The sequence below is a fragment of the Danio rerio genome, chromosome 11 (assembly GCF_049306965.1).
Source record: "Danio rerio strain Tuebingen ecotype United States chromosome 11, GRCz12tu, whole genome shotgun sequence".
Lineage (NCBI taxonomy): Eukaryota > Metazoa > Chordata > Actinopteri > Cypriniformes > Danionidae > Danio > Danio rerio.
In genome coordinates this window covers 25,359,305-25,387,086 of record NC_133186.1, presented here as the reverse complement: position 1 = coordinate 25,387,086, position 27,782 = coordinate 25,359,305, and the positions used below count along the sequence as shown (strand labels likewise).

Genomic DNA, 27,782 nt, shown 5'->3' with positions numbered 1-27,782 from the left:
AGTTCTGTATGAGTTTGTAAATAATGATAGTTTTCAATTTTTGTTAGATTATAACAGTCATATGTTCATTATTAGAGTCATATGTTACAAAAAGCAGCATGTGACTCAAAAGCAATACAATAACATATGTCTGGGACAAATATGAGATAGAAAATAAAACAACTAACACTTTAGTGCTTTAGTGTAATTGGGTAATTTTAATGACAAAGACACTGTTAATATTGCCTGTTCAATAAAACACCAGCATGAGCGGCTCCTTTATTCATTTTTCCTTGTAGTGCACAAAATATTGCTGTTAGATTCCTTATATCAGAATGAGCCAAGCAAATCATTTGATTAAATACTTGCTTCTGACATAAAGACGACACTTAGGATATGGCTTCATTCCACTTGTCCTGTATATTCAGTATATATAAGCATATATTTATTTATATACACTCCACATATTTTGGTATGTTTGAATAACAAGTCAAGAACAATGAATGGCTGAACTGCCATAGATCTGTCGAGTTTAGTTTGTGCAAGAAAGCTTAAAATATTTTCAGATTTCTATCAATGGACCACTTTTATTTTCGTTGGAACAATAAAAGATTCCCTTAAACACACATAGTTCCTAAACAGAATGAAATACAGCCTCCTTCTGATATTGTGTCTCTCAATTTATGATTTGCTTTAAATAAATAATGAACTCCATCACCTGGTTTTTTTTTTTCTTCTTGATGTGTCTTTCTTTCATGTTGGAATGTTGGTTTTTCTGTTTCACTTGGAACTCCCTGCTGAAAAGACCCCCGGCACTAATAACCAGCACATGTTTTTGGCTACTGGTCCCAGCAGGCTTCTTAGGCCAGACCAGTGGGTCTTTTCAACAGGCCAAAAATGCATTGTTTGTCACTTACTTTTTGCTGTCTGTAAAATAGAACAGTTATGAGTAGAAGTCCACTGCATACTAATGCAATTATGAGCACGATGCCGAAAGAGGTGATTGTGCTGCTGGATTGTTCTGCGGCAGAGCTTGTGTGTACATCTCCGTCTGGGTCAGTCTGGTCCTTTATCTCCAGGGATCTGTGGTCTGTGGAAATCAATGGCATCTTTAATCAATTATCAAAATTGGTAACACATGACTCAAATGAAATCAAATTCTTGGGCTTGAGAACACCTTTGATGTTTAGCACCCCCCCCCCCAATTAAATTGAATTCATATTTTTTTTAAACCAATGCTTTGGTTTGTCATTATATTAGCACTTGGTGGTTTACAACAATACAGCATTTTTAACATGTTTATCTTGGTTCATTCTCATTTTTAGGATTTCAGTCATTAATTCTTTTTTACAAAAGGTGAAATATAAGTATCAGAGAAATCATTTCACTTATTTCTGAAGTTAGCAAGACTACTTAATGACTGACAACAATTAAGCCGTACATTCTGTTATGCCCCATCCAAATGAGTGACGTCAAATGGGTGGCGTCAAACGTTGCCGAACTGAATTGTAGATCCATCGGCACCACTTCAGTTGTGTTGCTCACTGAAGAAGTAAGGAATTTCTCAACTATTCCAGTGCTAATGGAAGAGTATGGAGTCAATACAAGGCCTTATTTACTTGCATATTAAAATAAAGATTTGAAAACAAAAACTTGTTGTGTAAACCAGAAGTTATTTAGCAAAGAAATGTAATTAAATCGTAATTAAAATAGAAACATTTTGCTTCACTGAAGGCAGGTCCAGAGATGCCATACATGCCCCAGTTTCCTTGACTCTGCCCCCTTGTGAAATTAGGGCCAGAAAGTGAAACACGCAGAAATGTGAAGCGCAAAGAGAAAACGGCATCGCAAACTCACAGTTGACTGAAAAGCAAATTAAATTGAGCAATGCAATTGACTTAAAGGGTTTTGTAAAGGAAATGCTAGAAAAATATTTTGCAACTCATTCATTCATTCATTCATTCATTCATTCATTCATTCATTCATTCATTCATTCATTCATTCATTCAAATCTTGAAAAAGGGGTAAAATAGGTGCACTTTGAACATAAATGAGAAATGCTGTCTTGGCAATTGAAGGAAATAAGCTGACTACAAAACAGAATACTGATGTAAAATTTAATAAATTAAGGTTCAAAGAAAAAAAGGTTTAAAAGCCACAATTGATTAAATTATATTCAGAGAAACTTAGTTAGACATCTTGAATTTTTTTTTTTTGATGTAACCAGTCACCAGTCACTGAAAGGGAGGCTCTCAGGAATGTGTGTAAACATCAGATCCTTTTTGTTTTTCCGGGCAAAAACATCCTGAATACTTTGAATAAAAATCAGTTGACTGGCTTTAATAGACAACCTAGGAAGTCTGGGAAGCTTTTGTTTGATACATTTCTTAACATTTCTTTAAAAACTGCCAATAAAAAGTAATTATTACATAGTAATTTTTATTTGCAACCTGTTCAATAGTAAAATAACATGGCAGACATCTGATTTCCTCACCTTTGCTGATTTCCATTTCATGGATGGTTCTAATGAAATTCCTTGGCACCCTCATCGGACTCTGGGTGTATGCTTGGAAAGTTTCAGGAGGGGTGTTTAGATGACCACGCTGTTCTTCAAGAGAGGTCAGACTGTCTGATGAATGTGCGGCTTCTTTCAATGAAGACACAGCTGTGGTTCCGACTGGTATAACTTGTTCACTTATTTTAAGTGTTTGGAAAGATTTTCCTTGTATCTCTGTGCTCTTTATGTATTTATGTGTTGGCTCAGTTGTTGCAGTAAGCCAGCTGTGGGATAATCCCACACTGGAGCTGGATGGTCCTTCTTGGTTTTTGGAATCCAAAGACCTCTTGGCAAGTAAAAGGGGAGTGCTCCTCTCAACACCGACCTGGATATTATCTCTTGTGTTTGTCTGATATGGGCCAGATGCAATAGACTGAACAGATGAGTCAATTGTTTTTGGAAATACATCCCTAATATTTGTTAAGGATGGGAAAACATCTGATGATGGCATTAGGTCCAACTCTGTGTTTTCTTCTGGTAAGCTTGGAGTACTTCCAAAGAAGAAGCTGGATGAATCTCCTTGTGTTGTTACTGAAACAAAAGACTGTAATTGTTTAGTTCTCTCATTACCAGCTGGTAAAGTTGTGACAGGTGAAGAGAAAGATCTCTGTGAGGATGTTGTAGATTTCAGGTAAATATTCCAATGGCTCGAGGATGAAGATGCTTTAGATGATCTAATGCTCACTGTTGGACAAATGCAGGGGCACTCTGAGGTACCTTGAGGAAACATGATGCAAATGTACTGTAAATTATGACAGAAATTTCATTTTAATTACAAGTTCTCCAAATCAGTTTATTCATACCTTTTTATTGAAAAGAGTCAGAAGAAATTAAACGAGTAGCAAACAAGTGCCAAGTTGTTAAATCCAAATGATAACCAGTTCCGTTAATTTCATAGATGAAAATGACTTGACACAAACCAAAAACTTGGAGGTCTGCTGTACCAACATGACTGATGCGCACACTCCATTCCATTTATCTAAAGAATGAACAGCACAATGCTGTAGATTATATAGAACAGTAATGCTGGTTAGTTTTTATCTTTTGACTACATTGTTGTAATTCATGATCTCTAGGAACATATTTAGGGCTACGTTTTCAGAATGAGCATGTGTTGGACAAAAACATTTTCCTTTATTTGCATAAATCTCTACCCTGAATGGTAATAAAGGTGACACAAGAAATGTCCAGTTTTAGAAGGGGATGCACCAGGCAAATGTTTTAGAACAACTTCTCTAGAACAGGGAAGTACAATCCTACTCCCAAGTCCCAAGGCTAAAGCGGGTTTTTTGAAAGTGTATGTTACCTAAGGGTCGGCTTTTGTGGCACCTTTGCTGTGTAAAAATGTTTCTAGAAAGCTAAAGTCCTGCATATTTAAACTCCAACCTGCTCCAATACACTTGAAGTGGTACTGGTTGTTAAGACAAATGGGCGGAGCTGGAACTCAGTTCCCCCTTGATACACTTCCTCTGCTCGGTTGTTAGGGTTGTGGAAGGTTTAGACGTTATTAAAACACAACAGATTACTGTTAAGGTTAGGTTTAGAGTTGGGGTAGGTGTAGAGGTGAAAAAGAAAAACTAATTATTGTACGTGGTAGGATTAGAGTTGTGGTAGGTGTTCGTCGGGCACCAGGTTAGGATTAGCGAGAAATAAACATTTCACTGGCTATATTCTTCAAGATTTCTGAGAGATGATCCACCTGGAAACAAAGCTGTTGTGACGTCAAACCCCTCGTGAATAAATTCTTCAATAAATGAATTATTAAATTATAGCTAAACGAATTATGGCTGCTTTACATGTCAGTTAAATGACCTCCGGGTGGTCCTTGACTAATAAACGTCCAGATCAGTGCTCAAGGAACATCAGGAATATTTAGCGAAGGTAGAAATAAAAACTGATCATTCACTTTCCTAACTTACAACACCTGACGGTACAGGGACTCAAATCCACAACCTTCAGTTGTAAGCCGTTAAGCCCAAACTCACAACCTTGCATGTATGACTAAGCTGATTGTTAGATGATGTCACTTGATATACAGCTACCTGCTGTTTGGATGAGGGGTTCAGTAGTGGATTCCGGGTAATCCTCTGTGTACTCCTCCTCACAGTTCCAGTCCACAGACGTGTCACTCTGAGTCATCAGACTCATATACATGCGAATCACTTCCTCAGCTTTCTCCAAAGCTGCTCTGGGCACAGTCACGTGGATTTTTACGAACTTCGTTGGACTGTCCTGTTGGATGAAGTATATATTTGTCTGTTGTTTCCACCAGAAGTTAGGCATTATTCTCAGTAGTGTATCGCATCCCAATGGCTCGTAAATCAAGTGGTAGGCACTGTTATTTGGTAGGCACTGTGATTTGCTCAGTTATGCCAATTTAAATGCAAAGGTGACATGGTTTAAGATGTCTTTGTTATGACAACTTGACAATTACCAAGACAGCATAAACAGTCATAAACCCCACATACATGTCATATACACGATTGTCATGAGGCTATTATAATCATATAATGAATGTTATAACAGCATCATTAATATTTTTTAAGACTTGATACTTTATAATTTTAAGGGTGCTTTCACATCTGTAGTTTGTGTCTTTTGGTTCGGACCAAGGGCAATAAATTATACGTTGTAGCATTTTCTGCCATCTTTGGGTCATTTTCACAGCCCACTGCTGGCTTTGTTCTGAACCAGATGAAAAGAACCAAAATGCAGTCATCTGACCACTCATTGGCCAGATGTTATTGAACGTATTTCTTAAACTGCTTTTTGATTGGTCAGAATTCACGTGCGGGAAAATGCTAATGAAATGCCCGCAAGTTAATAAAACGGCAGACACAAAATCTTGCTTTTTACTATGGAGCTACGACTGGGCTGACTAATTGTAACACTGCTTATAGTATACTATATAGTTTGTATACATCACTTTAGACAAACTATACATTTCGAAAATGAAGCACAACTGCTGCTGGAAAACGACGCTTTAAAGCATCACACGTCACTTCAGGAGGAGGTTAGTTTGAATTTTTAGATTAATTTACCTAAACTGTGACATGGTCATCTTGCGAAAATATTACAGATTCATCAGGTAATGTTTTTCTCTCTCTCTTTCTGTGTTTAAAATTGTTAGTACAGCGCTGTCAACAAATATTTTTCTAGCCTACAGCAGCTGGATTAGTCCAAAAAGGCACAGTACTTTTTCCGGTTGGGTCTGTTTTAGTTCGGATCATATTCTTACCACAAACTAATCGCTCCAGATTTCGTTTGAAAGCATATCGAGACCACCTCTTCAAAGAGTTCTCGATACGCTTTTTTGGTCTGCTTTTGGTGCACACTTGAGTATGATTGCTACATTCACACCTGCCCAAACCAACCACACCAATGGGGAAAACGAACTCTAGTGCGATTCAATCTAACTAAATAAGGCAAATGTGAAAGCACCCTAAGACTTAAACTGCAGTGTTACAAATTAAATTTGTCGTTAAATTCTCACTAAACATTAATGACGCTGTTTAAATTTATTTGACAGATTCTTCATAAAGATTTTTAATCCCAAATTCATTTTGTTCTACTGAAAAAAAAAAAAAAAATCTGAAAATATTCACTAAACAATTATAATGGCCTCATGACAATCATGTTCATGACAGATATATGACAAATTATGTTGTCTGGGTAATGCCAAGCTGTCATGACAAAGACAAGACAAGTTGTGATGTTTTTGTTTATGTCAAGTTGTTAAAGACATCTCAAACAATGTCATCTTTACATTTAAAATAACATAACTGGGATTTTTATAACAGCTGGTAAAGGTATTTATATAATCTCCATATTCATGACAAGTGTCATGTCACGATTATAAAGGTCTTATGAACACCCCTTTCAAGTTAAGTGTTACTATTAATTTATTGCAAAGGTTTTAGTTTAAGTAAACCATTTCAAAATATATCCAGTTCCTTTTGAGGTTAAATCAAATGTATTTTTTTGTAAATGTTCCAGGATGTATAAAAGGTGCTCTATTAGATACACCACTTTTCCTTATGTATATCCTGCCAAAGACAACAAACAGTCTGATTGTTTTTGACCCGGTGTGAAAGATATATGATGCACTATAGCATTTATCTTTGATCTAATAAGGACTGCAACCGGAAAAGTTTCTTCTTGGCTTTTTAAAGATATACTGCAGAATACTTATGGGCTGATACAATCACATAATAGTCATGTGGTCCAATTCCCTTCATGTTGGCAGAGATTATCTTAAATATATCGGCATGAGTCCAGTTTTGCAAACAAGCAAAGTCCAGCTCTCAACATTTCAGTAAAACAACACAACCGAGTCCAACACTACTGCAAGAAAACTATTTTAATAAATACTATTGTTGCCAAATAGCTAGCCCCTAGCTACTATCCAAATATCTCGGTTTCTTGAAGTTTCCCGCCTTAAACCTTACTCAAAATTATAGGCATAATGAACTTCATGACTTATAATTTATTTCTAAAATATTTCAAAGCACCTCAACAAGATAAAAACTCATCCTGTTGTTTGTTTGTGTATTTGTGTTGTATTTGTGGACATTCTTTTAAACAAATTAAACAATTACTGGTTTAAAACAAGTATGAAACTATAACTCAATTATAAGTACCAAAGCTCTCCTAGAGAATAAAGATGGACTTTGTTACCTCAATCTCCTCATTGATTGAAGGGATGCATCTCTGTGAGTAAATGTTGTAGATTAAGATCTTCAGAGAATTAGAATAACGATAATTGTCGGAATCCTTTGCATATCTGAAATGGGTGTTGAGTAGCTCCAGTATGTGAGGGAATGCCGCTTTAACATAACATACAACACTCTGAAACACACAAAGAAAAATGTATATTATCATACATGTTGATGTTATTCAATACAACACACCATTGTTTTCATGGCATTGAATTTTTGAAATTTTTATTCCTATTGTAACAGTACTCAAGCTTTCCAAATGATCTCAATGCATGCAAAGGGTATTAGGCGCAGTCCAAATACTCCTGCCAGTTTAAACAAAGAGGAAGCCCTGGATCGCTGTCAACAGGAGCCCACAGCAGCAATTGGGGCTGCTTTGGCCCTAAAAGTAAATGTCATGATTCATATCAAATGCACACTTTTGTCAACCTTGAATGCTCCATTGAATGCTGATAACCCATTCAAATATGCTGAAGGGTAAACAAGATCATGAGAACTTTCTCTTTTTTACACTACACAAGTTCAATTGAAATAGATGCTTTAGCCTATTTTTATTTAATTATTTATTTTTTTTGTGTGAAATATACTACCTGACAAGTTTTAGGAACAACAACTTCTAGTTGGCCTCACAAAGACCTCTAGATTACAGTGCGCTTATTATCAAAATAAAATATGATCATGCCTTGATTTTGAATTATTTAATTAGGACAGTAAGCTCTGACTTTGCTTTGACAAAAGTCTTGTTGCTTAACAAAAATAATGTACAGTATAGAATATAAAGTCATGGTGCAGTGCAATAAGAATGAATATTGTGTATGACTCCCATGAGCTTGGAGGACTGCATCCATACATCTCTGCAATGACTCAAATAACTTATTGATAGAGTCATCTGGAATGGCAAAGAAAGCATTCTTGCACGACTCCCAGAGCTCATCAAGATTCTTTAGATTCATCTTCAATGCCTTCTTCTTCATCTTAACCCATAAATGCTCAATAATGTTCATGTCTGGCGACTGGGCTGGGTAATCCAGGAGCACCTTGACCTTTTTTGCTGTCAGGAACTTTGATGTGGAGGCTGAAGTATGAGGAGGAGTGATATCCTGTTGAAGAATTTGCCTGTGATTTGTAATGTAATGGGCAGCAAAAATGTCTCGATACCTCAGGCTGTTGATGCTGCTATCCACTCTGCAGATCTCTCGCATGGCCTCATACTGAATGTAACCCTAAACCATGATTTTTCCTTCACCAAACTTGACTGATTTCTGTGAGAATCTTGTATCCATGCGGATTCCAGTAGGTCCTCTGTAGTATTTGTAAAGATTGGGATGCAGTTCAACAGATGATTCATCTGAAAAATCTACGTTCTGCCACTTCTAACTTATCAACTAGAAGTCAAGTTATTATTTGTTGCTTTTACAACTGGGATCAATAACAAGACTTTTAGGTCAGGTAGTGTACATGTAAAACTGAAATAAGTAAAATGGATGCTATGGGCAGTATGACACCAAAAACTTTTGGTCCATCTTACACTAAGGATTTTAAAGGGACAAATTATAGAAGAAAATTAAAGAAGAAAAATTGTTCTGTTTGTGCAATTGTGTTTTCCACAACACCAAATTGATACCATGAAACTTAATGTTGTCTATGATTTGAAAATTAACTATGTTTGCCTCAAATATTTATCTTTATATTCACTATTACTTTTAAGCACAGTCAGTTTGTTCAATAGCTCACATTATTGTTTTTATTGTAGAATGATGCAGAGCACTCGGGTTAGAGTTTGATAAAGCATGGTTCGGCAAAAGAGGTAAAATCAAGGTTAAACTACTGTACATAAATTGACTTTTTTTTGCTTTTGAAAATACTGTTAGTTGATTTTTATTGGGGGTGGTATGGTGGCTCAGTGGTTAGCACTGTCACCTCACAGCAAGGTAGTTTGAGTCCCAGCTGGGCCAGTTGCTGTTTCTGTTAGGATTTTGCATGTTCTCCCTGTGTACACGTGTGTTTCCTTCGGGTGCTCTGGTTTCCCCTACAACCAAAAGACATGCACTATAGGTGAATTAAATTAATTAAATTGGTCGTAGTGTATAAGTGTGTGTGTGTGTGTGTGTGTGTGTGTGTGTGTGTATGTGTATGTGTATGTGTCTGTGTCTGTGTGTGTGTGTGTGTGTGTGTGTGTGTGTGTGTGTGTGTGTGTGTGTGTGTGTGTGTGTGTGTGTGTGTGTGTGTGTGTGTGTGTGTGTGTGTGTGTGTGAATGTGAGAGTGTATGAGTATTTCCCAGTACTGGATTACAGCTGGAAGGGCAAACGCTGGAAGGGCATACGCTGCATAATATATATATATATATATCAGTGTTTTGTTAGGTGATCTGTACTAGCACAACCATTTATTGAGGTGCACAAGAAGGATGTGTATTTGAAACTTAACAAAACTCCCCCTTAATAAAGAAGTTTAGATTTACAAAATTGTAAACAGTGCCCTCAATTGGATTTGTCGTCTGAAACATGCGATGAACACAATCAGATTTTTACACTTTCAAAAATGTAGCCTAAAGCGTCTATTTCCAATGAACCTGTTATTTTTACAGCATAAGAGAGAGAAAATGCATTCACTAAAATAAAAACAGAGGGCCCCTATCATCCACCCAGTGCAATAGGGCACAAGACGTGTTTGGCGTGATTTGTTGCTATTTTCAGACCAGTGAAAACCAAATTTTCACTTTTTGCAACATGTTGTTTAAATAGTCAATCCATTTGCACCACTTTGTGGGCTCATGGGCATGCTTGTCTAGGTGTGTTAAGCCCATTGGCACCACTGATCATCTAAAGTCCAGCACAGTGTGTGTTATTTATGTGCCTATGTGGGTCAAAACACTTACACATTACTTAGCATACACAAGATGTACAGCAATAGACAAATATCTTTTTGAATACTGAAGGATTAAAATGTTACAAAAATCATTATTTTCTACATAAATATAAAGGCCACTGCCTCCATGCCTCACCTCGGGGTTTTTTTTTTTTTTAGTTAATTAATTACAATTTGCTTTTGTATAATGTTATTATTATTAGCAGTATTATGTATTATATGCGTATTTATATATATTTTTTAATAAAAACAAGTTTAGATTTGTCCATCTTCTAAAGAATTTCTAGAGAAGAAGATCATCTGCCTCTAAAGGCCCCGGTACACTTCAAATGAAACTAAATAACAAACTGAAATGACATCATTAAAAAAGAAAAAAGAAACAAAAGCTTAGTTTTGAGTTTACTTCAGGCTCATCAAGGCAAACTTTGCTATCACTGGTCCGTGATGATTAAAAAATAGGTCGGCATTTGCTGGAACTCGCAAACTCGCTGGCACCCAACAAACAACGCCAAGTTAGCAACATAAATGAAAAGGAGGCTTAAATAGCAGAGTTGGCACAGAGCTGGCACCTTTGATTTGCCCTCAAATGTAGAACAAAAAATAATTTCATTTGAAATATACCAGAGCCTTTAATCACTGCCTTTTCAAAACCTGCCAATTGATTTATGCATGCAGTAGGTACAGTAAATAATAAAAGAAGCAAAAAAAAAAACAAAAAAACAGCTCTGATCATAAAACCAAACAACAAAGACGACTTCAAATACAACAAATCCTCTGCATTGCCACTGCCAAGCTCTTGAAAAGTCTTTTCCAAACGGCTGCTAGATTAACTCCAATAACTCAGAGGTCTCCGTGTCCTTTTTTCAATATCTCATTTAGGTTTTTTATACTAAGCATCAGAACATATGTTGCCTAACTCAGGATAAATAACTATAAAACCGTTCTGATGCTTCTGTTAGAATAACTTCAAAGAGGTCTAATCAGTGACCTGAAAATTAAGAAAATAGTTGGTTGTTCTTTAATTTTGATCTCCACTGAATACTGAGTATAGATTTATATCCTAAATATTTTCTTTTTTCTTTTCTTTTTTTTAAGTAAAAATGATGACTACAATATGTGTAAACAGAATGATAAGAGAATTCAACATTCAAAAGAACAGAATCAACAGTTTTGCAATAATGCCACACAAACAGCAAGGGAGTACCCTGAGAGGAGAGGAAAGAGTGACTTGGTCTAGCATAAAACTACAGCTAAATTATCGCTGGGTTTTGAAATCTTTGAATTGCCGTTCCAATTTTATAACCACTTCCAAAATCATTCAAGATGGAGCATTCAGAATATAAAGGACATCTGGCCATTTATGAACAAGCCCTGCTAAATTCCAAAAACTAAATTCCAAAATCCAGCAAAATGATCTAGCTGCAGTCTGTTAACCTCTCCACATGATTGAAGGTCTTTTGAATTTTAAAAGCACATTTGAATCGTGTTCTGCCATGGTTTTGTCAGTAAACATTTTCTCTATACACTTCACATGGCTCATGCAGACATTTTAAAGTCTTCAAAAATTGACTCTCTTTGAGCTCACTAATCAGTAAAATGGCTTAATTTGATTACATTTAATGCCTGGTGTTGAATGAGATTAACGTCAAACTTCATCATGTGAAAACACTGCCAGTGCATTGAAACCATGAGAAACCTTTACTATTATGTCATCATTTAATATGTTGAGAATAAAAAAAGACAATTTTGAAGAATGTTGAAAACCAGTAATCATTTACATCGAATGTACTGTTTAGAACCATCCCTTTATGAGCTGATGCATTTACTTATTTTTTTTTGTTCTGCCCAAAAGATGAAACCTCAAAGTTGCAACCAAAAAGCAAACTTTAGCTGACACCTTTCCTTGGTGGCGTTAGCCGGCTTAAAAATATTTGCTTTAAAAGATTTGTTCACCAAAATTTAAAAATTCTGTTATTAACTACTCAACGTCTTGTTATTTGTCCTCTGAGACCTTCTTCAAAACACAAATAAAGACATTATAGTTCATATGCTTTGTTCCCCGTTGTCTTCCACATTATATTAAGCTGTGCATTTATACAGGCTATGCAACAATTGCATGTTGCACTTATGACTGTGATGACAATACATGTTTTATTCAAATAAGGCAAACCATGACCTGCCGCAGAAAAGACAAAGAAGGGAAAAAATATTTTTAGAGTCACATGAAAGTTTTGACAATGTTTTTTTGGATTTTGAATGTCTTGGGACAGTTGCTTGCTATGGAAGATAAAGGAGCTCGGATTTCATCTGAAACATTGTAATGTTCCAAGGATCTCAGGAGATTAGAATGACATGGGGAGGGTAATTAATTTTCTTTTTGTGGAAACTAATCCTAATAACCCTGAAATACTTTGTTCAATGCTCACACATATGCTAGAGTGCAATGAAAGCTAAATAATAAACAGACAAAGAAGCAGGCAATTATACTCATTAAAAAAATAATAAAAAATAATGATAATAGGAGTTTGCATGTTCTCGCTGTTTTTGTAACAGTCAGTGTACTTTTACCTCATTTACACTATACTATAATTACCATAGACAACTTAACTATACCACATATTGAAACTAGCTGTGGGCTACATATATATTTCGTCACCTTGGAATTATATAGTTCCAACTGCGTTCTGAATGATTTTGAGATATTGAGCTTCATAGATTTGCATTCCATAGCAAACAGTATGTGTGTAACAGTTTTTTTTTTAAAATAAAAAGTCTTAAAATGTAAACAACTTATATAAAAACATCCCATAATGTAAATAAGTTGTCATTTAACAAGAATATTTCAATAACTCAAATTTGACAAAAATGTCAGAACCTTATAATTCATAAAGTGACAATTTGTCTTATCAAAACTTTTTCTCTTTTTTTTGTTAATCATCCCTGGACTTTCACAAGAATCACATCACAGTATTAGACATTTCTTTAAACTTCTGAAACCAAAGACTGAATGCTATCTTTGAAGGTGAACAACTGGCTGAAATGCAAAGGTTACCATTCCAGATTGTTTGGGTCAGAAAACCGAGAACTGTTGTCAAAGAATGTTAGGATCAGGCAGTCTGACTATAGCCAAAGCACACCATAGTACATCATTTACTCACACTGCCATTCTTCATTCAGAAATTTGATCCCACATCACAAGGAACGATTGGATTCCCACAGTTCCCACACTGTGCACAAACACAGGATGTCAACTTTTTCGGTAGTAGTTTGGTAATCAGTGGGCTTTAGTGAATCAAATATATTAATATATTTAAATCACATCTAATTTATTAATAAAATGTGTCAAACTATACAAATTATGTGTCTAATGTTTCTTTTCTTAGCAACACAGTGGCGCAGTAGGTAGTGCTGTCGCCTCACAGCAAGAAGGTTGCTGGTTCGAGCCTCGGCTGGGTCAGTTGGTGTTTCTGTGCGGAGTCTGCATGTTCTCTCTGCGATCGCGTGGGTTTCCTCCGGATGCTCCAGTTTACCCCACAATCCAAAGACATCCGGCACAGGTGAATTGTGTATGCTAAATTGTCGGTAGTGTATAAGTATGAATGACTGTGTGTGGATGTTTTACAGAGATGAATTGCGGCTGGAAGGGCATCCGCTGCATAAAATCGGGCTAGATAAGTTGGCGGTTCATTCCGCTGTGGCGACCCTGAATGAATGTTTCTTTTCTTTAGACTACATCCAGATATAAACACCTATTTTACAAGAAACGTGTTTTGTTAATGCTTAAGATATCTTTTGGTGCTCTAGAATGCCAGTCTGTTGAATTACATTTTTCATAGCATTGACTGGCATGATAATGCATTCACAATCATGCGGGGAAGTCAAATGTACATTTATATTAAACATTTTTAATTATCAGTTCTTAAGATATAGATCAGAAATAAAAGAACAGCTATTTCTTACCATTAAAGTACTGGCCCACCATACATCTTGTTTTGATGTTCTTCATTGGGGATCAAGACTTAATTAGGGAGGTCAACCCCCCAACCCCCTGTAACCCCCCTGTTCATAGCTCAAGTCTACTGAAAGTGAGCATAAGAGCTAGGGGTGAACAATACACCAACACTATGGTTTGGTGCAGTTCATGGTATTGGGCACACTGTACGGTTCAGTTCAGTTTGCTAAGGATAATTTAGCAAAATTGCTAAGGCTTTTGCTATTGCACCAGCAAATCTATGAAACGCTACATGCACTTTTGAGTAAATGAGAGCAATAATTACACCTAAAACCATTTAGTGCAGCTGATCTTGGTAAGCTAAAATATCTGTCTGTCTGTCTGCCTGCCTGCCTGCCTGCCTGCCTGCCTACGTGTCTGTCTTTCTGTCTGTCTGTCTGTCTGCCTGCCTTGGTAAATCTTGTGTTTGCATGCAATACAATAAAAGCGGCATAAATAGCTGAAGTTCCTATTAGAAATTGCACATGAATCAGTTTTTATATTGAGTTCATGTGAATACTGACCCAGATGACGTTTCTACACTTGATGACAGGAAATATGAACTCACACTCTCTGAGAGATGAGTGGAGTTTATTTGCTGGCTCACTATGGCTCTGTTTTCTGTAGCATTTTAATTTCCTTATTAAACATGTACTGCTGTTTTGAGTTTAAGCAGTGCCACACTGCATGTATTCATTAACAGAATAAAATAACATGTGTTGACATAAAAAAATCACTGCTGAGTACTAACTAACAATGCTCAACCACTAACGCCAATGCACTGTAATTTTCAACCATGTCATTTGAATATTTCACACTCGTGAAATATGTGAAGCACTGTGGTTAATTCAACTTGCTATATAAATAAACAAGATGAAGTTTACAACACATAACTTTTGTTGTGGTTATATGGCATCTTCATTACTATGCAGATATTTGAAAACGAGGGCATCTGTGCACATTTGCACCCTGATTGGTTTATCTGGAGCATTCTCTATTCTTGCTCAGCTTATATGATCAAAACAGATTTTTGTTTCATTTATATTAATAAATATCTGCTCTCTGTCCTGTATTACAGTTTTTCTCAATTGGTTTGGCTCATTTATTGAAACAGAAATTACATTCTCAAAATTCTAAGATTATTTAGCAAAACAATGTAACAGTTTAGCACAACACTATAGCTCACTTGCAAAAGCTCTTATTTCTCTAAAAACTGTTCACTCATGTATCGAATCTAAATTTCCTTCCCATTTAAAAAGTCAGCGCCACAAAAATGGCAAATACCCTTCTCAATTGCTTTGGCTCATTTCTTTCAACTCACCAGACATTCTCAACAATCTTGGTGCTTTTGCCAAAATAATGTGGATGGTTCGGCACAACACCATGGTTTATCTGCAACAGCTCATACCTTTCCCAAAACATTTCACTTATGTGTCACAACTAAATTTCCTTCTCATTCAAACAGTTAATGCCCCCAAAATACTTTGTCCCTTTGGCATTGTGTAAGCACTGCAAGTCAAAATGTTTAGATGTTTTGTCACTATTGCAGAGGACTATTGAAGTATCAACAACCATATCCCCCAAGTTCTAGTTTCACCTGACTGTCAGTTGCTGTAATAGATGTATCAAATGTTCAACTGATTCATATATGGTATTCATGGTATTATGTTCTTGACTAATTTTAACAACTGAACTGAACCATTAGACTGAGAATCAACAATCATTTTAGATCAACAAGATCTATTCACTTGGAATTGTGCTAAATGTTGGCTACCTGTATTTAATCATTCTCAAAGATGTACTTAGGCATTTGCAATTTGATGAAATAAATGAGAAAATCAAGTTTGTTGTGAACAATTGCCAAGTGGTTTGAAGGTTTGTCCATGTTGTTTTCAAAATGTTAATCCTGTTTCCTGAAATGAGCCAAACCAATAGAGAAAAACTGTAGTGGCCTGTGATGGTGTAGAGCAGGGATGTCAAACTCAGTTCCTGGAGGGCCGCAGCCCTGCACAGTTTAGCAACAACCCTAATTAAACACACCTGATTAAACAAATTGAGTCCTTCAGATTTGTTTGAAACCTACAGGTAAGTGTGTCGGAGCAGGACTGGAACTAAACTGTGTGGGTCTGCGGCCCTTCAGGAATTGAGTTTGACATTCCTGGTGTAGAGGGCTTATCGTGTTTTTTTGGTTCGGTTTGAATTTCATTACACCCTGAATAAGAACTCATGATCAGTATTAATAAGGTAATCCAACAATAAAAGATGGCATGGCAAAATAAAGAACAGAAAATTCCATTGATATAATTTAAATCCCTGTTTTTTGTCATTGTGCTTCTATAAACATGGTGTAGCAGATGGTGCAGACGGTGTTTATGGTGGACAAGAGTACAAGCTGGCATTCAAATATTTCTTTTGTTAGCATCTTCCAACAAACAAACTGGATCCCAAAGGATGAAACAATTTCAGAAAACATTTAAATCGGCTGTATCCCTTTTAGCAACAACCAAATATGATAGACTAAACAATAGAGAACAAATGACATGGACTGACCAATGAGAATTAAACACGATTAAGAACAAACAATGAGAAATAAGACACACAATATAAACAAAAAGACCACAAGCCAATAGAAAGAAGACAAGACATCCAAAACACCATAATAGTATAAGTAGCATTTTGCATACAGATTTTAGTGATATTTCACTGCTAATTTTATGAATTGCAAAACATTTCATTCCATAAATCCAATCATGAAAGATTGCCACTGTCTCACATTCCTCAAAATCCAACTAACCATTGTATTGTTCGCACCAGCTACGAATGCTATCAATCAATTAAATGGGTGTTATCAGTGGTTATCAGCTGATAGATATGAGCCAGTAGAGGCCTTCTGTGCCTACTGGTAGGCTCAGAAGGCTGTTATTACCCATCCACATGGTTAATCAGCTATGCTTATAAAGAAGAACTGTTTTTACATTGCTGTGACATTGCTGTTTAGGGGTAAGGTAGTGGAAGACGTTATTCATTCATTCATTTTCTTGTCGGCTTAGTTCCTTTATTAATCCTGGGTCGCCACAGCGGAATGAACCGCCAACTCATACAGCAAGTTTTTACGCAGCGGATGCCATTACAGCCGCAACCCATCTCTGGGAAATGTCCACAAACACATTCACACACACACACACTCATACACTACGGACAATTTAGCATACCCAATTCACCTGTACCGCATGTCTTTGGACTGTGGGGGAAACTGGAGCACCCGGAGGAAACCCACGCGAAGGCAGGGAGAACATGCAAACTCCAGGGAAGACGTTAATAAAATACAACTAATGGGGAATTTAATGGATAATATAAATAATTCTTGTTAACTTCTGGCCACAGCCGTATGTAATCTGTAACTGATTAACCATGTATATGGATAATAACAGCCTTCTGAGCCTACTAGTAGGTGCAGAAAGCCCCTACTGGCCCATGTCTATCAGCTTAAACCAATTATAATACCCATTAAATCGAGAGATAACTTTCAAATCATGTGAATGTATATCAGAGCATGCTTTTTTTGTTTGTTTTGTTTCATACAGTTCTTCCTTACTGCAAAACATAAAAACATATATGGCATCTAGGGGCCAGTGCAATGGTTTCAAAACTATTTTGTAGACCTGAACCAGATGAACGGGAGGATTGGTTTGAGACAGTCCTCTGAGACCCTGTCTGGTTTACCCAAATTCAATTGACTTCCAGTGCTCAAGAAGCTAAATAAAGGTGCTTTTATCCAGAACACGCCAACTGAATAACAGAACAGCAAACACACAGACACGGCAGTATATCAACACAATAAGCATGCTATGGATCAGCATATGTGAAATCCATCAGTTCAAACCGAATGAGTACAAGTGATAAAAATCAAACGTCCAAACAAGCTGTATCTGTTAAAACAATGAAACAAACCATAACGACCCACAGGACCCACAACAGAGAGAAAACAAACGTCTGGACCTCAAGAACAAACACTCAACAGCCACAGCTGCCACACTCCAAGACAAACCCCAGCAAACCCCATAAAACAACCAAAAATAATAAATTTAGTTACTACTGTTCAAACATTTTTGCAGTGGAACACAGCTACAAAGTCACGGCATAATCAAATTTCCCAAAACTGACAGTGGCAATACACTCAGATAATGAAAACATAGGCTTTAGCTAGAAGCCGTTTTAGGAAAAGTTAGTGATCTCCAAGGACAGACAACATGTGATCCATGAGTTCTGACACTCTTTTAAACAGGCCCTAAAAAGCCATTTATTTATATCTCTCTGGAGTATACTTTAGCAATCTCAACTCAGCACTATAGTTGAGCTGCTGAGACACACAAACATGTTATAGTGATCCCCAAAAGGTTTTTGCCTGAACTAACTAACTGTAATAAACAATTTGCAACTATAGCTTTAATAGGTTACATAATGGTTTGCAATAAACCTGAAATATACTGTTTCTATAGATCAAGTTAACAACTTTAAAAGAATATTTTAAAATTTCATTTTTTTTTTGTTTGATTGAGTGTTTTGTAAACCTTCATGGGATTGTAGTTCTTTCTCTTAAATATGTTAAATTCACAGCCTTGTTCCTTGGCTTTTGCCTGAATTTTTTTTTTTAATTTACTTAATTGTTTCGGATTGAAGTAAATGGTTGGCTTATAACACTTTTAAGGGCACTTTTTTAACCACTTTTAAAAGATGTAAGATAAGCCTTTGGTGTCTCCAAATATTCATCAGATTATTTATAATAGCCATTTGCCAGTACACATACACATATGTTTGCGTTTACTGACACCATGGGGGCGTGGTTATTATAGTGGTTAGGAATTACATGATGATTGACATATTGACAAATGTCACAAAATGTTTGTGAGTTTTGATAAGGAATCAAAATGCAATATGCAACATATTCCAAACAAAACCAACTGCCCATCTCTACACTTGTAGGCTACTTCAATATTTTTATTTTATTCATTTTTTAATATATGCATATTGCTGATCTTTATGTCTGCTTCTGTCTTTCTTCTGTCTTTTCCTTGTGAATGCACCATTTTATAGGGGAGCACCATGGCTAATATTTAAAAGCCTGGCCTTTGGGGAGGATTATCTATATGAATCATGGAAATGAAATTTAAAATTTTAAATGGTGAATTACTGGTTGGGTGCCTCGCCTCCTTTTTAAAATCATACCTTTTGTATGACTAAACTCGTAAGAGTTTGTATGAATTTGCCACTGAACAGACAAAACAGAAAATCTTTTCTCGTAAGATCAGGCTAGTCCTATCACAATCACTTTCAACGTTAAACTAACAACTTGAACCATAGACTTTGCCTTCTTTAAAGAGCCAATATTTTGCAATAAAAAGGTTATATTTTGGTTTTAGGAGTCTCCAACAACATGCTGATATGCGTGCAAGGTCAAAAAAACACTCTCATTGTCTTATATTTATGCATTTATTTTTACCTAATTATCACTGCGACTCCCATATGTATCGTTCAGTGATTCATTTGTTACCAAACCCCATCTTAGCGTGAACCTAATCCACGGTGATTGGTCCAATGACCCAGTCTGTTGCAATTGGTCGACTGCGTTTAGCACGAGACAGAGAAAAATGCCCACCAAGCTTACAGTATGAAGTAACACAAAGTATGTGAGAGCCAAATGTGGGAATGCAATAAAGCAATGTAGTTAAACACCAGCATTTTACTCTACTCTTAACCGTAACCCCAGGTAAAAACAAGGACACACATTCAGTATTAAGCCACACAGTGGCAAAAGTTGAACAAATTTGAAAACTGACCATGCCGCACATGTGAGGAACAGCTGATGGTAGTCATAGCAAAAGCAAATAGCAAAGGATCACAAGTTCAGAAGCGCATTTAAATCAGTAAAGGAAGAAGCACGCATCATGTTTTTTAACGTGGTTTTGGACATAATATGTAAACAGCCCCAGATTTAACCTCAAAGATATAGTACAAGAACTGATTTTGCAAACTACACAAAACGAGGCAACAGTTTTAAGGACACTTACATGTTATGTTGAAGAGTAAAAGTTACTGACAAAGTCTCTGTCAAAGTCAGACAAAGTCCCATAGTCTCTGCTGCTCCTTCAATAGCAAACGACCGATGAATCGCGCATTGCAACGTAGGTTATTGTATCAAAAATCAGAAAAATGACAGGAACAAACACTGCACTAGGTTGGCTATACTGTGGTATTGTTGTGAAAATTAACTTTAACCCTTTATTCCTTGTAGCCGATTCTGTCAGTGATCGTCATCTTCGCATCATGATCAGTAGCATGATCCCCCGCGCCTCTGCTAGTGTGTGGAGGGAAAGCGCGTGTACATTTTAACGGAACTGGAAGTACATATTTGGTGATGAACATTGATGCTATAAAACAAAAGATCCGAACCCAACACAATTCGTTTACTCGACTCTGAGTCAACTATTTCACAAAAGATTTAAGAGATTTAAACCTCAGCTGGATGTTTTCATTTACTTAAAGCTGTGTTACATGCATGGTAGGTCATTTTTAAAAACCCATAATAGGGGCTCTTTAATTTGATAGGCCATTCAATCTTTTTTCAGTATGTGAGCACAAAAACCATTGGTTGGTTCCAGTCTGCGTAAAGATAAACTGGAGCAGTTCACTTGTGGTGAGAAAGCAGTCTGACTCAGAGGGCCAATAAACCAGACTTTATCACTCTGCAAAATGAATTATTACACATGCTGCACAAAAATAGCAGTGATTATTTTTCTAAAGCCTTCAAATGAATCGTGGGTAGTCTAAACCTAGAGAAAATATGTGAAAAAGCTTATTTCAGAACAACTGATCAAAACACAACCGTTAACTCTTAGATTTTTGCTCATAATGATAAAAACAATAACTTCAGTGACAAAGCCCCAGTTTATGGGTAAATCCAGGAATGTATATATTTTTTTGAACAATGAAATGAGAGTTTATCTAAATGTGGCTTTTGTTTAGCATTTATAAATATTTCCTTGTGAATCTGACCAAATCCAGATAAAGTCTATATGCAAAACTTTTAATCCACAATTGCAGACGAAAGCAAATTATCTGCTGGTTTGAAAACTTTTTAACCTTTTTGTTTTCCTAAGAACATTGTGCTGTGTATTGAAGTGCAGGAAAGCTGTGCATTTTAAATATTGTCTAGGACAATTTGGCCATTTCTAAATACTGGAGAGGTCTAGCCCACTTCAGTGTCCATATTGGTCATGGCCCTGGTTAATCCACCTAAATCAGTGAGCTGTGGTTTGCACCACATGGGTTTGCTGCCTCTGTGGCGTAAAACATGGTCTTCCGGGACATCTGTTTTAGATCAGTGTGTGATTTTGGTGGCATGGTAGGAAGATCTATTACACCAGAATGTCAACGATCATATCAAGCTCTTTCATACACTGTTCTAAACTGCTAAAATACCCATAGGAAAGCTGGATAATCCATATCAGCCATTATTTAAGAGAAGTAGAAATGTGCTTACCAGATTCTGACGCTCTGTGAAGGTGTAGGTTATTGAACAACCATTTTGCAGCTGGTTTTTAATCTGCAAGGGAAAGCATTGAAGGCGAAAACAAACAATTTGACATATGTTAAGCACATATTCACATAAAATACGTTTTAATAGGGCCAGGCAGTTTTATTCACTAATTGTTTTCAATTAAGCAGTCATTCAGTGCAGTGGTATTTAATTAAGACAGAATGCCAAAATTCTTCTATATTTAGTATTATGTTTCACTAGCACTCAAACAACTCAAAATAGGTTATGGATGAGTAACCATTAAAGACAGCTGTGGTTTGCTGTGGGATGTTATAACAAATTATTCTATAAAAAAAATAATAATAATAATAATTGCATTTTGGTTAGGCTGCTGAGTGATTTACTGCCAGTAAATGTGACTCGTCTTACCAGACGTCTTAAATTGAGTAGATGGTCCTGGGTGACAGAGTGCTTACATGGACCTGGCACACCAGCATAGACCAGATGAAAGCACAGGACAAGGATGAAGCACTGATGCCTTACCTGCAATCACAAAATTATTAATGTTTTTTTTTGGATTTTATTATCTGTGACTTTTATTTACAGAAGCTCAACTGCATGCTAAGATATTTACCTATGCTAATCATTTTTCATTATTATTTTTAAGATATTAGGATGTTAAGTGATGTTTTGTAATTTAGTGGTTTAGCAGTCACTACTTTATTTTCAAGTAGATTAATCAGTTCCGTGATTCACATCTAAGCAAATCATGCATTGACAAATAGCATCACAGATCAACCTCAAGAATCACCAGCCTGATCTCACGAGAAAACGTAAGTATTTTACGTTTTGCCAGTTTAGTGGCTAATTCGTACGAATTCGTACGAGTTCAGTCGTATGAAATGGTACGATTTTAAAAAGGAGGCGTGGCACCTGACCCCACCCCTAACCCCAACCGTCATTGGGGGATAAGCAAATCGTACTAAATTGCACTAATTAGATCGTACGAATTCATACGAATTAGCCACTAAATGAAAAAGTTACTAATTGCCGTGTTGGAATCACAGAATCTTCTATAAATCAAACAAGCATGTGTAGTCTGGAAGCATAAAAAGTGACCAATTATTTGCAATATCATTACACAAAATGGCCGAGAGACTCTTTAGACTAAATTACCATAAAAATAACTAAACACACTACAGAATATTATGTTTTTAAACACAATCACAAATTGCATGAATTTATCAGAGCTGCACAAGCTTAGTTTGCAGTATTCAGCTTGTTGGTCAGTTTTCAAAGTGTCTAATTTGTGACAACATATCATCACATCTTTTTGCCACAATGTTACACGGTGCATATAGTTTTGTAATGTGTTTTCATATTAAATCAACCTCGCATTTTAAATGTACAGTCCATGAATGTAATTTAAGTTACACTTAGAAACACCCTTAAAAGAAAATTGAGTCTTCCCATACATTGCTCCTAAACTAGGGCTCCCTAACTAATGGGATTAGCCATCATGATAATGTCCAGGGTTCAGGCACACTCTCTTAATTCAAAACTAGATTAAAGACCTATCTTTTTAGTAAAGCATATACACAATGTATTACATAACTGTAGGGTGTGTGAGTGTGCTCCATACAAAAGAGTGGGCTTGACAAACCACCCGTAGGACACACTCTTCCTGTCTTATTACTTTGTTAGAAATACTTTTATCTTGTATTTGTGTGTTTCTATGTTTGTTTATATAACTCCTTATATAACTTAATTAACATCATAAGTAACACATTAAATAAAGTTTGTTGTTTGGTCTGCAATGAAATGCAAGTCATAGTACATTTAGAAATCAATACTTTATTTTTTATTTGTATGTTTCATACTGTCTTAACCTTTTCTGATTTGGGTTTGTGTGTGTATATATATATATATATATATATATATATATATATATATATATATATATATATATATATGTATATATATATATATATATATATATATATATGTATATATATATATATATATATATATATATATATATATATATATATATATATATATATATATGCTGCACTGTATACACACACACACACACACAAATATTTTGCTAAATGGCTTACATAACGTATTGATTTGATTTTAGTTTAGATCTAGTTAGTAACGTAGTTGTTTAGATTGTAGATATAGAGATTATCATTATTTATTATTGTTATTTCATCTTAAGGTTCTCCACTGTTGTAATTTTTTTTAATTTGTATATATATATATTTTTTTGCCATTTGTAGATAATAGCTCTCACTGTGGTTAGCTGCAGTCCTAAAGCCTTAGAAATGGTTTACAACCTTTTCCGAACTCAGATCTCAGTTATTAAATTTTTTCATTTGTATATTAATTTATCTTATTCTCTGCATGATGTCTAGCTTTTGAGGATCTTTTGGTCTACTTCACTTTGTAAGGCAGGACAAATTTAAGTGATTACTTGATTGTGAACAGTTATGGCTATAATCAGGCTTGGTGGTGGCTAGAGAAATTGAACTTAGGTGTGGCAAACTAGAGTTATGTTTTTAAAAAGGGGGTGGGGGGTGGGGGTGTTCTGGGACAAACACTTTTTCACACAGGACTATTTGGTTTTAATAAAATCCTTAATATCAAAACTGCACAATGTGTTTACTTGGGTTTTTGACCAATAAAAATATAAATAAAGGTACCACATAATTAATAAACCACAGTCATTGCATCTGATTATAAGAATTGAATAAAGGCATATTGTACATGACACTGCATCTGATTATAATAATGTTTCTTGAGTAAATGTTATTGTACATGACATGTTCTTACTATCTCAATAAGAAAACATAAAACAAACATCTTGCTCTCATTTTTCCCCATCATATACATGAAACCTCAATTATATCCAAAGCAAAATATGTTTACAACATCCTCAAATTCCCCTGCAGCAACCAAGACTCTAGAAGCTCATGGAGAAGAAATATAACCTCAGTTACTCCCCAGTCCTTAATTCACTCCAACCTGGGTTTAACCCCAAAAGCGTCTGTTTACAATTTACATCCATAACATGTATAATCATCTGAATGAAGCCCACATGCAACATAAAAGCACTTAATCACTTAATGGAATTAATATAGCAATAAAGTGAAGATAAATGCATTACAACAGCAGATTTCACAAACATACTGAAGCTTTAAAAGCTATGCAAGCCTGAGTGTTTATGATTTTGGCTGAATGATCAGAAAAGCAGTAAAGCAAGGAATAGTGAATGCCTAAATCTTTGCTCATCATCTCCACAGGAGAGCTAAATCGACGTAAAACTTGTGTGTGGCAGATGGAATGGTTTTCGGCTACTTTGGATGATAAAAGCCAGAGAGCATGTTAACAATATCTTGAAAAAGAACTTACAAGCCTCGTTAGAGACTGAAAGAGACAAGAAACATTTATGGGAACAAACTGCATACTGTTTGTCTTTAACGAGTAAATTCAATTTTAAGGATAAAGGATGGTGAGCTCATTTACTTTACATAGGTAATGCAATGCAAAAAATAAATAATAATAATAATAATAATAAATAAAGAGTTATAAATATTAAATAATTACTTTTGGTAAAAGTTTGAGATATGCACTAATAAATGTACAGTATCATTCAACATGTTAGAAATGAATAATTATACTGTGTGTTAATAATGAATGAATGAATGAATGAATGTTTAAATGGTTGGATTAATGAATGAATATGGGTGTTTGAATGAATGGACATGGGTGTTTCACGGCGTTTAATCACAGTAAATAAATAAATAAATAATCATTCAAAATACTAGCATTAAATGCATTTAAAATAAATACATATATTATACATTTACTAAGGTTTTACATAAATAGAGCTTTCATTTTACAGTTTTTTATTTTATAAGAAGTATTTCATGGTGTTAAAATACACAACAGCAAAAGATGGGTATACTAATTAACTAACTATTTGGGGTTTTAATATTAAATATTAAATAATACTAATTATTTAAATAATACTAATATTAAATTAATACTAATTTTGGCATTAGTATTAAATATAGAATATATTTTTTAGTGTGTTGGAAGTTAATTAACACACTTATAGTATGCAATTAATTGATTAATTAACTAATTATCAAGATTATTATTACTAATATTCTAAAATATTACTAATATACTAAATATCAAGAATGCTGAATAAAAAAAAATCTTCAGGCATTGTAGGTTTATAATAATACATATCCCTAATTTTATTTACATTGTTGAAATTAAATAATATATTATTCATGGTAAAACATTGTATCCAGCTTCTCAATTATTGTATTAATAAATATACGATTATAAATATTTACAGCTGAAGTCAGAATTATTAATATTCTTTTTTAAATATTTCCCAAACTATGCTAAACAGAGCAAAGAAATTTACACAGTATGTCTGAAAATATTTTTTTCTTCTGGAAAAAGTGATTTATTTCGCCTAGAATAAAAGTAGTTATTAATTTTGTATAGAAGCTGTATAGAAGTGTTCATGAAAAATATCTAGTCAAATATTTAATAAAATAATTGGGTAAAATAAATCAGTTATTAGAAATGAATTAATATTTAATAATTCAGGGAGTTAAAAATAAATATAGCAATACATGAATTATTTTGTGCTAAACATGTATAATACATAATTTAATACAATAAATTTCAAATCCACATATAAAATATTACATTTATTATCCATGGTGTTGAAAGTTCATAACAGATAAACATCCACCTCAATATTTAAAACATTTAACCTCTTGAAACCACTTGTTTACCAAATAAAATACCAAGAAATTACAATGGACAAAGCAACTTAATCACCTGCACAGCCAAGTGAGCTGGCAGAGATTTTATTTTTTATTTACATTTTTTTTTTATTTCTTGGCTAAAACTCTGCCAACCTAAGCAATGAAATTTCACAGACTACTGACTCACAGACTTAGCTTTTTTTGTTCTCCCCCTCCTGCTTTCTGCTTTCTCTCTAACTCACAACTTTTCCCCCCTGTTGTTTAATGGTATGGCATTTTTACATTACATTACATTTACAATATCTGGATAGCCATAAGTCAAAAAACCAACATCTATAGGGAAAACGTTATTGGAAAACTAATAAATAAATAAATACATTTCACAGAAAGCATATTAAGGCAAATCACCACAAAAATTGTCTGTAATTAATACACACCTTTCCCTTTAATCAAGCAAAAGCTTATACAAAATCGATTCAGTTATCAAACGACAAATGAATGCTGACTGAGCAGAAAACGTTAGACATACCTTGGCTTTGTGGGCTGTTATGTGTGTGTTCATCTGGCTGACCTGAACAAATAGAAAGCAATAAAGTCCACATGTAGATTCATTGGATTAGTTTTGTTGTCTTGCGTTTGTTCCTAATGAAGTCAGTATCCGTCCTCTGTGGGCTTCAGGCGTCCAGATACTGATGCAAAGGGATCTGCATGTGGAAAGTTTAGACGTGCCACCTTCAGAGGGTGAATGTTTCTGTCTGGGGTCGATGGAGAACCAATAAAGAGAGCCGCGGCTAAAGACCTCCTCCTTTCTCTCACTTTCCCTTCACTCATTCCAGCTTCCTGACATTTTATTGATGAGAGAACTTTGTGCTCCCTTTAGACAGATTTAAGACATACATGTGTTTTGATCTCCCAAAAGGCTACAGCTGAGGATGTGGTTACACTTTATTTCAATGATTCTCTGAGTGTGTTTGTTAACTCTCATTAGAGAATTAGTGGATTCCTGACATTTTATTGATGAAGGAAGTTTTAGCTTCTCGTAGACTGACTTATGACATCCATGTGTTTTGACCTCCTGAAAGCAACATTTTGGATTCTGGAACACAAAACCAGATTGTTACCGATCAAAAATTGAGTTTTGATATATTTAAGGTAGGAGTTTTGCAACATTTATTTAAAGAACATGATCTTTACTCAATATTCAAATGTTTTATGGCATAATAGATAAAAAGAATTAGACATGAGTTATACATTTAAAGGGCACATAGGTTACCCCTTTTTCATATTTATTATAAGTCTTTTGTGTCCACAGAATGTGTCTGTAAAGTCTAA

At 35.2% G+C, this 27,782-nt stretch overlaps 1 protein-coding gene across 2 annotated transcripts; it reads right to left on the bottom strand.

Annotated features, from left to right (window-relative positions):
- Positions 1–177: 177 nt before the first annotated feature.
- Positions 178–27,203, bottom strand: csf1a (colony stimulating factor 1a (macrophage)). Of its 2 annotated transcripts, XR_012386628.1 has the most exons (8): positions 26,980–27,203; positions 22,081–22,194; positions 21,655–21,717; positions 7,214–7,384; positions 4,579–4,768; positions 3,340–3,515; positions 2,474–3,253; positions 178–1,069 (listed from the first exon to the last, which is right to left on the bottom strand). XR_012386628.1 is itself a non-coding variant. In NM_001114480.1 (7 exon segments), coding segments are annotated over 7 exon segments (1,581 nt in total). In that variant the 5' UTR covers positions 27,013–27,110; the 3' UTR covers positions 178–839.
- Between the last annotated feature and the right edge of the window lie 579 nt (positions 27,204–27,782).